The 12,064-nt window shown below is 40.8% G+C and overlaps 1 protein-coding gene across 1 annotated transcript in view; it reads right to left on the reverse strand.

Annotated features, from left to right (window-relative positions):
- The window catches only part of TRPC3 (transient receptor potential cation channel subfamily C member 3), a 464,690-nt gene that overhangs the window by 138,685 nt on the left and 313,941 nt on the right, over window positions 1-12,064 (reverse strand). Inside the window, exon 4 of the mRNA XM_073572010.1 lies at window positions 3,895-4,059. Coding sequence (XP_073428111.1) covers window positions 3,895-4,059 — 165 coding nt within the window. The remainder of the gene's footprint in view (window positions 1-3,894; window positions 4,060-12,064) is intronic.

Consider the following 12,064-nt stretch of genomic DNA (forward strand, 5'->3'; position numbering starts at 1 on the left):
CCCGCTCTGTTCAGCAGAGAGAGAGAGAAAAAAGAGCAAACAGCAGCCTCTAGCCCCACCGCAGCTGCGAGCACACAGTGTGCCCTTCAGCCCACACAGCAAACTCTCGCCCCCCCTCAGACTTCAGCTAGTGGGAACCCTGCTCCTCAGCCCCTCCCTGCTAATTCTCGTTACTGCTCAGTTTGTGATCTCTCCCACATGTCCTGTAAATTTATTAGGGGCAGATTTATTATCACAGTTCCGCTCCGGAATACAATTCCAAGATGATGGTCAGATGGCTCTTACGTTATATAATCCCTATGTAGATGAAGACAGTGAGGAAATCTGTATTTTGCATGCCCTTCCTACTGTTATGATGGCCCTGATAGGCTCAGATCCACCCCCAATATTGCCAGAGGATCAATGACTCACCCCATACCTCTCAGAGATACTATATAAACTCTGGTCAAAAGGGCCAAATGATATAGGGAAAATGCCTGTAGAACCAGTAAAAGTGTTTCTCAAACCTGGTGCCCAATCTTCATACTTTTTTGTCCCAAATACCCCAGGATGCTGCTTGGTTTACAGTTATTGATCTTACCAATGCCTTCTTTAGCATTCCGGTACACCCAGACTGCCAGTTTCTATTTGCATTCACTTATCAGGGCCGACAGTTAACCTGGACAGTTATGCCACAAGGGGCCCAAAACAGTCCCAACCAGTTTGCATAAAAAATATGAGCAGGTGTCTTTTGCCATTTCTGCCACTGTTAGCCTCCTTAAGCATCTGGCAGCACTGAACTGTCGGGTTTCGGCCTCGGGACTTCAGTTCTGCCTTGGTCAAGTGATATTCTTGGGTCACTGTCTCCTTCAGGGTGCCAGACACCTCGCAGAAGATAGAAAAATAGCTGTCAGCTCCCTTCCTTTCCCAAAAGATGAAACTCCAGCGTTTTCTTATGCACTTATTTTGTCAGTGGATACCGGATGCATCCCGCATAATGCAACCCCTTTACAATGCCTTGAAAGATGGTATAATGAATTATAAGGAAAGATGGCAGTGATGAGGATTACCGCTAATATGATTGTTCCCAACTTCTGACTGAAGAAACAGCTACTCCACCAAATGTCAGTGAGAATCCACTCCCAAATCCTGATCTGGTGTTATACACGGATGGTTCAAGATATGCCGATGGGTTTGATAGATTCCACACAGGATACGCTGTTACCACAGAGGACACTGTAGTGCACGCAGCTGCACTCCCGCCCTCACAGTCAGCACAAGAAGCAGAACTCCAGGCTCCATCTACTGCATGTACTTTGGCCAAGAACAGACGGGCTAATATATACACGGACTCACGGTATGCATTTGGTATTGCCCACGATTTTGGGGCTCTATGGGCCAATCGAGGGTTTATTACTACTGCCGGAACCCCAGTGAAAAATGCTGAAGCTGTTAAAACCCTCATGGACTCGATCAAATTACCTACTCAGGTGGCTATTATCAAAGTTAAGGTGCACGGTCCTAGAACCAGTCCACAGACTGTTGGCAACGCATTTGCGGATATGCAAGCAAAAGCCGCCGCTCTCTTACCTGTTGAACCAACCATACCAACTATGGTGACCACACGTTCTCAGCGTAAACAGTTACAAGAAGCACTGACCCTACAAGAACCTGATGATCTACAACAGACTGAAGTTTTCTGTCGGACCCCGTGAGACCGCTTAATGACGATGCAGAGAATGTCTCCAAAGGAAGAGGTGAAGCAATGGAAGACTGATGATGCACGAATGGATAATGGTCTCTGGAAAAAGGACAAATTCGTGTGTCTCCCTAAGTGGATGTACCCTGCTGTTGCCATATGGGCACATGGACCTATATATCAAAGAAAGAATCAGGCCTTTGCACTGGTGCAAAAATTCTACTGGGCCCCGGTTCTCCAGTTGGCCGGAAGCATTCCCTGTTACCAACATGACTGCAAAGACCACAGCGAAGAAACTGGTGATGGAAATTATATGCAGATATGGGGTTCCAGAAGTTGTTGAGAGCGATCAAGGTCCGGCCTTTTCTTCTCATGTGTACCAAGAAGTTCTGACAATGCTTGGATCCACTGTAGCCCTCCATACTCCGTACCACCCACAATCCAGTGGGAAAGTTGAGAGGCTAAACGGCACACTGAAGGGACAATTGACCAAAATGATGCAGGAGACTACGGCTCCATGGCCAGAGCTCTTACCCATTGTGTTATATCATATTCGTAATACCCCTATTGCAAAGCATGGCCTGTCCCCATATGAGATATTGTTTGCTACTAGGCCCCCAGTTGTAAATTTCCAGGCCCAGCAGTTATCAGAAGAAACTGACCATGCTGTTCAATATGTTATTCTGCTTAGTAAAAATCTTGCTAACACTCATGCTCTAGTTTCCTTTTCTTTTCCAGATTCAGCAGAAACTGACACCTGTTATAACCTGAAGCCTGGTGATTTGGTATTCGTGAAGAGGCATGTCAGGAAGCACAGACTAGAACCCTTGTATGACGGCCCCCATGAAGTTCTCCTCATCACTCAACAAGCCAATAGCAAATGAAGGGGCATAATGTTTTGGTTTTTCGCATTTTCCATATTATTATTGGTAGAAGTTAAAAGTTAAAGTTAGAAGATATTCAATGGCTCAGAGATCAATATGATAAAGACAATGATTGTAATAAGGACAGTTGATGGTCAGACACCTTCTCCTTTCTCAATCCAGTCAATTGGTTTAAGGGAATTGGGGGCTGGATAGCTGGATCTTACAGAGCTTGTTACACATTGCTGCCTGTATCCTTGTTGTATATGTGATGCTAAAACTTGTTCTTTGGTGTACTTCTGTATGTATTAGGAAATTCTACACTAAGCCAGCTAATGATGATACCAAAGGTGTAGTTGCCCCTGCCTTTCTCTCCACTGATCTCAAAAGGCTATCTGCCTCACATGGCTACCTACAAAAGATCTCCACCACCATCAGTCATGGGAAGACCAGTACCCCTCAAGCTGTTAGCTTGGGATAGCACCTCTGATGCTGCATATGTGTTGAAAAATTTATCTAGGGGGGAATGTGAAGGGTTAATACTAAAATCAGAGCTGAAGTTTCGTTTTATCCTTTCTCTGAAGGTTTCGTTTCTTCATTTTTGTTGCTGTAAGATAAATTTTTATAATTGGCATGGGCTGTCATGAAACCAGACTGTTCCCATCTGTACAAGATAAGGGAGGCGGGAGTGTAAAACTCTGAAGAAAATGCCATTATACTACTTTCTATTTGGATACGGACATATATGTAGTTTCCGGTTTTCTTGCAATATTATTGGCTTATAAAGTGAAATGATGCTATTGGTACTTGAGAACTTTGCATAATTAAGCAAAAGATTATAAAAGATGTGACTAAAATAAAGGGGCTTAGTGATATGCCTCGATCCTCCTGTACAGAGACCCCAGTCTCCGTGTGGTCATTTGAGTTGCTAGCAACACTAGAATAATTTGGACATCACTGGCTCAACCGTGAAGGGTTAATTTAGCCCTCCCTAAATAGCTACCCCGACAAGCGCTGTAGCCTTGAAGCGATGGGGTCCTGGGTTCAAATCATGCCAAGGACAACATCTGCAAGGAGGTTGTATGTTCTCCCCGTGTTTGCGTGGGTTTCCTCCAACACTCCAAAGACATACTGATAGGAAATCTAGATTGTGAGCCCCATTGGGGATAGCAATAATGTCTATAAAGCACTGCAGAATATGATAGCGCTATATAAGCTAAGTATAATAAATAATGTGGTTATTGTTACATGGTAGGAACTGTAGCTTCAGAACACATGGAATGCCAAAGGTTGCTGATCCATGTATTTCTAGGCATTAAAAGTCATATCATTAGCATATGAGGAATTCCGTACCCGGCTGCATGGAGCAATCCAGTAACCGACAGCCAGGAATGGCAAGCCCAAGGCGACGACCAATACAACCAGACATTTGATGGCAATAGGCTGTTCTCGTAATCCTGAGAGGTTTTCATACCAGATGGTTAAAAGTTGCTGTTGGCAATTTGGGTGTGCGACAAACTGTAAACACAATAATATTAATAATCAATTGACAATTATCATCAGATCTATCCAGGACATCGGTTCAGTGGAACATTATTGAAGAAAAATGTGCATAGTCCACAATTCCCATGTTTCAATTTAAACTTGGATTACTATAGGAAATAAGAACATAATTTGTTGACGCAGCATTGTGAAAAGCCATGAACCATTACAATACAAGACTGGTAATGTATGTGTCAAATATGCATGACTGCCGCAGCTACCTTCATATACACAATTCTCTGGCTTACCTAGAGCTGCCTTTTGGAAAAGCTATAAATAAGAAATGAGTTGCATGGTTTGAACAAATTGTTGGAGTAATGAGCTCACGCAATCTATACAGAAATATGTACTCGAATAATACAGAATAAAATTGACTATTCCTTTTTACAATTTCCTCAATTTTTTCAGTTTAAGTGGTAGCACCACATAAATATAGAAACTGAAAAACAGTCATGAGATCCACGTACTCTAGCATATTAGTTTATACAATTCTTTGTATTGTGACAACTGGTGAGAGCTTATGAAAAGATAAATTGTCTCACAAGATTGTGGTCCAGAACCTGGTTAAAGGGGGTGGTCACCAATGATTTTTTTGCACCATTGGGGTAGAATGTTGAAAAAAATCCATTACACTTTAAATTACCGATCCATCCCCACATCTCTTCCTCTCCGGCCTAGATCCCCGGCAGTTGCCATGCTTCTTTTCCTAAGCAGATGGACCATCATCACAACAGTGACCAACGCACCACACCTGCATTCAAACCAGTTCTGTCCATCATGTTCGATTCATAGACACATGAGACTATTTTAGCCAATCACTGGCCACTACAGTGACTGACAGCAGCAGAAAATACTGATACCCCTTGGAGTTGAGATGCCAACCTCAGCCTCAATGTCTTCCTTATAGTATATTGCTCCTGTCAATCAGAGGACTATGTAGTGAGTCCGATTATGACATGGTTACAGGAAGGTATCCATGGCATAATGCTGGGATTTGCCATCATTTTGTCTTCATTGGGAGGTTTATCTGACAATATCTCCACCAATTAAGAGAATGAAAGGGACACATGGCTGGTTTAGTCTCATGTCCTCTTCGCCCAGCTGTACTTCACTTCAGAGTTCATAGCTGTGAGCATTAATGTGCAAAACTTTGAATAATATGTAACGTGAAAGCAGAACTGCAGCCTCTTGTTTTCAAAATCAGTGAAGGTCTTACTGATGGAAAATGTTGGTAAATTGTAGTGATAGGAATTAACCTTTCATCTCTACTAGACTGCCACTTTTAAAAGAACTTGTTCATCTATAAAAAAGGGCATTAAAGAGTTTTTTCAGCTATTGATAGTAAACCTGAAAATAAGAAAGCTTCTAGTATTTATTTTCAAAGAAATCAACTTTTTTTTCTCCACCAGGACTTATCAGTCATTCTTAAAACCTCCATTCCACAAGCAAAATCCATCTGTAGTGAACACAGATTTCCCCATTAGTGAGGTAGGAGATGACAGTTTGTGGTGAAAAAGGTCTATGGAGAACTGCAAAAGAGCAATCACAAATTGTCCTCCTATCAGTATTGTGAACATCTATTTTCACTAAATATATATTTTACTAATTGTATGCATTAAAGGGAATCTGTCACCCCTTTTTTGAATATGAGCTGCCAGCACCGACATCAGGGGCTTATCTACAGCATGTAGATAAGCCCCGATGTAACCTGAAAGATAAGAAAAAAGAGTTAGATTAAACTCACCCCGGCATCCGGTCCGGTCCGATGGGTGTCGCGGTCCGGTCTGGCGCCTCCCATCTTCATTCGATGCCATCCTCTTCTTCCTGTTGTGGCTCCAGAGCAGGCGCACTGCTCTGCCCTGATGAGGGCAGAGCACAAGCGCTGGGAGAAGTCCGGCGCCTGTGCACTGCAGTATTTTGCTCTGCCCTCAACAGGACAGAGCAGTGCGCCTGTGCAGGAGCCACAACAGGAAGGAAAGAAGAGGACGGCTTAGAATGAAGATGGAAGGCGCTGGACTGCAACACCCATCGGACCAAGACCGAACCGCCCCCTGGGTGAGTATAATCTAACATATTTTTCTAATCTTTCAGGTTACATCGAGGGCTTATCTACAGCATTACAGAATGCTGTAGATAAGCCCCTGATGTCAGTGCTGGCAGCTCATATTCGAAAAAAGGGGTGACAAATTCCCTTTAAGTGAGAATGAAATATCAATCCAGAAGGAGAAGGAAGCAGATTTTCTGATAAGATCTACAGTGTGTCCGTAAAGTCTTGGTGCACTTATCACCAGTCACTGGAAAGCAACAAAAAATGACAGAAATGTGAAATCTGCTCTAAATAAAAGAAAAACTCTCCCAGTTTCATACCTATTCAGTGCAGTTTGATGTGGGCTCCATTTGTTGCCCTACACACATCCTAACTATAGTGAAGTTCTTGCCACACTCGGATAAGGACAACTGGTGTAACAGAGTGAATAACGTCTGTGATTCTCTTTTAAGTGATTAATGTTATTGATATGTTCAATGTACACATGTTGCTTCACATAACCCCAAAAGTAAAAGTCTAATGGCGTCAGATCAGGGGATCGTGGTGGCCATGGCTTGACAGAACCCTGCCTATTCAAAAGTGCACCATGACTTTACGGACACACTGTATTACAAGCTTTCATGTGTATTATTGATTTATGAAATTAAAATTAAAATGACAGTTACTCTTTAAACAAATGGTTTTGTAAGAGATCTGCTGTGACATCTTCAGCTTTGTTGTCGGATTTGTAGATTACGTTCATTGAAGTTAATGATCAAACAGCACTGTCACACTTATTAATCTGAAGGTTAAAAAGAAAATTAATTTGTTTTTTTGTTCATCTGTGGCTGATTACACCAGAAGCTGCACAATGTCTGACAGTCATAGGCAGGGAAGCAAGCTAATGGGATATTTACTCCAATATTGGCTTCACTCAAATACTGTCAAGATAGGAAGGATTCAATCACACTTATCTTCTCTTTACTCTAGTATTCTTATGTTAGTTTAGATTTCTTACATCAACAACAAAGTTAAAACTAAACTAAGCTGAAATCCTATTTGATTTATGTTGTCTCTATAAGTTTTCTTTAATTTCAGCTCAGTTTTGAGTTAGAAGAGGTAGGAGAATGGCTGCACACTTGAGCTGTCAGTTAGCTGTCTGATGGATAGTAGATAGCATTGGATCAGGCAGCCTGCACTGTTGTGTATTACATGAAAGCTCTATATGCCAAATGATACATTTTAATGAAAATAAATGACAAATAGCTTTTATTAATAAAACTACATACAATCAAACATAATAAATTCATAGCCTTGAAAGCGAATCTATCAGTAGGTTCAACCCTCCTAAGTTGTCTATTTGGGCATGTAGGCCATAGAAAGTTGAATCAAATGATGCCTTGATATTTATGATCCAAGGTCTTATTTCCGAGAAATCCACATTTTTTCTTAATATGTAAATAAGCTGTTAAGATCTATGGGTAGGACATAGATCTCCCTGAGAATCTGTCTCCAGAGCTTATTTAGTATTATCAGTGAGTCATGTAATGATTGACAGTCTGTTATCCCGATCTGCATGTCTCACGCTTTCATTTAACAACTCTGGAGGCAGATTCTGAGGGAGATCTTTTTCCTGCCCATTGATCTTAGCAGCTCATTTACATATAAGAAACACTTGGATTTCTCTTTCATAAGACATTGGATTTGACTTCAAAGCATCATTTTTTTCAACATCCTACAACCTGGATTTATGGATCATGGAGTGAATTACCTTTATGATGGACTACTTGCTAGAGATGGGGTGCACCTTATGAAGACTGGAAAACATGTATTTGGAAGTCGCCTTGCTACACTTGTAAGGAGAGCTTTAAACTAGAACAACGTGGGAAGGGAAGCAAAAGACCAGAAAAAAACATACACCTGACAAATGCTATTGAGAACTCTGCTATTAGAAGTGGAAAGGAAGAACAAAGACAAAATAATCTAATTAATAAAAATATTGGAGAAGGAGAAACCAATCACAAACTAAAATGTTTCTTTACTAATGCACAAAGCATGAGCAACAAACAAGGAGAATTGGAACTACTAACACAGGAAAAGAAATATGATGTCATTGGAATCACTGAAACTTGGTGGGACGATACACATGATTGGAATACAAGGCTAGAAGGATACAACTTATTTGCAAGAAACAGACTTCATAAACGAGGAGGAGGTGTCGCATTGTATGTTAGAAATGCGTATATCTGCATAGAGATTGAAGCTTCAGAGACTGGGAGTTCTGTGGAAACTGTTTGGGTAAGAATACAAGGACAGAACAATGGAAAGGACACCATTGTAGGCATTTACTACAGGCCGCCTGTGCAAACTGAAGATATGGATGAACTCTTTATGCATCAAATGGCCAAGTTCTCCAAAAAATATGACATAGTGGTCATGGGAGATTTCAACTATCCAGACATTTGTTGGGAATCTCTCTCAGGCAAAACTAACAGGTCAAGGAAATTATTATCCTCTCTTGCTGACAACTTTATCTTCCAAAAGGTAGGGGAGAAAACAAGGGGAACTGCTACCTTGGATCTAATCCTTATAAACAGGGAGGAAATGGTTGAGGAGGTAAAAGTGGCTGGGACCCTAGGAGGTAGTGACCATGCTATTTTAGAATCTTGGATAACTAGAGGAGGAAGACCTGTGAAGACTCAGACATCAAGGTTAGATTTCAGAAAGGCAGATTTTAAGGGATTCAGAAAGAGAATTGGAGGGATCCAATGGCTGGATAACCTTAAAGACAAAAATGTCCAGGAAGGATGGGAAATCTTGAAAAATGTAATTCTCAAAGCACAAATGTTAACAATTCTGAAAAGAGGGAAGAATAGGAAGCATTTAAGGAAACCTGGATGGATGAACACAGAACTTAAGCACATGCTAAAAAGGAAGAAAAAAATGTTTATAAAATGGAAAGAGGGAGGCATATCTAAAGAAGAATATAATGCTGTCTGCAGAACCTGCAGGGCACAAATCAGATTATCTAAAGCTGACCATGAATTGAGGCTTGCAAGAGATGTCAAAAGCAATAATAAAGGATTTTGGGGGTATGCCAAAAGTAAAAGAAAAGTCAAAGATGCTATAGGATTTTTACAGGATGAAAATGATGAAATGGTAAGACAGGATGTTGAGAAGGCCAAACTTTTAAATTCCTATTTTGCATCTGTTTTCTCTCAGAAAGGAAACGTAACATCAACTGTTCTTCACTGTCCTATTAAGGGAATAGAAGAATCCAGGATATCTATAAACAGAACGATAGTGAGGAAACACATAGCTAACCTAAATGAATTCAAGTCTCCAGGTCCAGATGAATTACACCCCAGAGTACTGAAGGAGATAGCAGAAGAAATTTTTGAACCCCTCTCCATAATCTTTGAAAATTCTTGGAGAACAGGAGAAGTCCCAGAAGACTGGAGAAGAGCAAATGTTGTTCCTATCTTCAAAAAGGGGAAGAAGGTGGACCCAGGCAACTATAGGCCGGTGAGTCTGACTTCTATACCAGGAAAGATCTTTGAACAAATTATTAAACAACATGTATGTCAGTACCTGGATAAGAATGAAGTGATTAAACAGAGTCAGCATGGGTTTGTAACTAATAAGTCATGTCAGACTAACTTAATTTCCTTCTATGATGGAATCACTGATTGGGTGGATCAAGGAAATGCTGTAGATATAGTATATCTTGACTTCAGCAAAGCATTTGACAAAGTATCTCATACAATCCTTATTGAAAAAATGACTAAGTATGGAATGGACAAGGCAACTGTTAGGTGGATTCATAACTGGCTTAGTGATCGGACCCAAAGAGTGGTCGTAAATGGCTGTACATCCAGTTAGAAGAATGTCTCAAGTGGGGTACCACAGGGCTCTGTCCTGGGCCCTGCATTGTTCAACATCTTTATCAATGATTTAGATGAAGGAATTGAGGGTAAACTGATTAAATTTGCTGATGACACAAAGCTAGGAGGGATAGCTAATACTAGAGAAGAGAGAGAGAGGATTCAAAAAGATATAAATAAACTGGAGAAGTGGGCAGCAACTATCAGAATGGTTTTTAACCCCTTCACCCCCAAGGGTGGTTTGCACGTTCATGACCGGGCCAATTTTTACAATTCTGACCACTGTACCTTTATGAGGTCATAACTCTGGAACGCTTCTATGGATCCCGGTGATTCTGACATAGTTTTCTCGTGACATATTGTACTTCATGTTAGTGGTAAAATTTAATTTAAATAACTTGCGTTTATTTGTGAAAAAAAATGGAAATTTGGCAAAAATTTTGAAAATTTCGCAATTTTCCAACTTTGAATTTTTATGCCCTTAAATCACAGAGATACGGCACACAAAAAACTTGATAACTAACATTTCCCACATGTTTACTTTACATTTAGTACAGCAGGGTAGCCCAATACTTTATACAAAACAAATGGCAATGGCCTCAGATTAGGGCCTGCCATAATCATGAGTGGTTCTACTCCATAGATATCTGTATAAACCAGGAGAAACGGAGTACTTGAATCCAAAATTGTGTATAAAAATATCAAATTTTATTAACACCAAAATACAGAGAAAAAGCATACAATAGTCATAGCATAGTTGCATGTAAAATATGACACCAAGAACCAGGAAAAGAGACATGTGGGGGTCACACATTGAGCACCATCACGCTAAGCCCACCCATAATAAATAAGCCCTAAGATTAGTGCAAACAGAATTACACTGCCTATATAGGAAGACATATAATGGTTATAACCATAACAGGCATCAAAATGGCAGGGGCAAACTGCGCATAGCAGAGAGACAAAAATGGGTGGTCATAGTCCCAGAACCACCAGCAATACCATGGTAAAAAACAGTAAAATAGCAATGGGAACGTTTGCCTCAAAAAGCTCAAGTGTTCCAGGTTGTGAAAAAATCTCCATATAGGAGTCACAAATAGGGCGCCACCGCACTAAGCCCACCTACAATGGGTGAGCCCTAAAAGAGTGCGGGCAAACAACTGCTGCCTACGTATAAAAATGAGAACATCATAACCAGAGTAAATATCACAAGGCAAGAGTATGTAGAGCATAACAGGAAGAAATAAGCAATCACGGTCCCAAAAACGCTATCTGTAAGCGCGAAACGCGCGTCGGAGATGTTTTCACAGCCTGGGGTACTTGAGCACCATTTGGTAAGTGTCCCCACCGCCAGACCACTCCCTGCGACCATGGCACTGTTAGCGTTTTTGGGACCGTGATTGCTTATTTCTTCCTGTTATGCTCTACATACTCCTGCCATGTGATATTTACTCTGGTTATGATGTTCTCATTTTTATACGTAGGCAGCAGTTGTTTGCCCGCACTCTTTTAGGGCTCACCCATTGTAGGTGGGCTTAGTGCGGTGGCGCCCTATTTGTGACTCCTATATGGAGATTTTTTCACAATCTGGGGCACTTGAGCTTTTTTAGGCAAACGTTCCCATTGCTATTTTACTGTTTTTTACCATGGTATTGCTGGTGGTTCTGGGACTATGACCACCCATTTTTGTCTCTCTGCTATGCGCAGTTTGCCCCTGCCATTTTGATGCCTGTTATGGTTATAACCATTATATGTCTTCCTATATAGGCAGTGTCATTCTGTTTGCACTAATCTTAGGGCTTATTTATTATGGGTGGGCTTAGCGTGATGGTGCTCAATGTGTGACCCCCACATGTCTCTTTTCCTGGTTCTTGGTGTCATATTTTACATGCAACTATGCTATGACTATTGTATGCTTTTTCTCTGTATTTTGGTGTTAATAAAATTTGATATTTTTATACACAATTTTGGATTCAAGTACTCCATTTCTCCTGGTTTATACATATGTTTACTTTACATCAGCACAATTTTGGAACCAAAATTTTTTTTTGTTAGGAAGTTATAAGGGTTA

This window comes from Dendrobates tinctorius, unplaced genomic scaffold, assembly GCF_039654945.1.
Source record: "Dendrobates tinctorius isolate UK_male_01 unplaced genomic scaffold, ASM3965494v1 ptg000030l, whole genome shotgun sequence".
NCBI classification, from domain to species: Eukaryota; Metazoa; Chordata; class Amphibia; order Anura; family Dendrobatidae; genus Dendrobates; species Dendrobates tinctorius.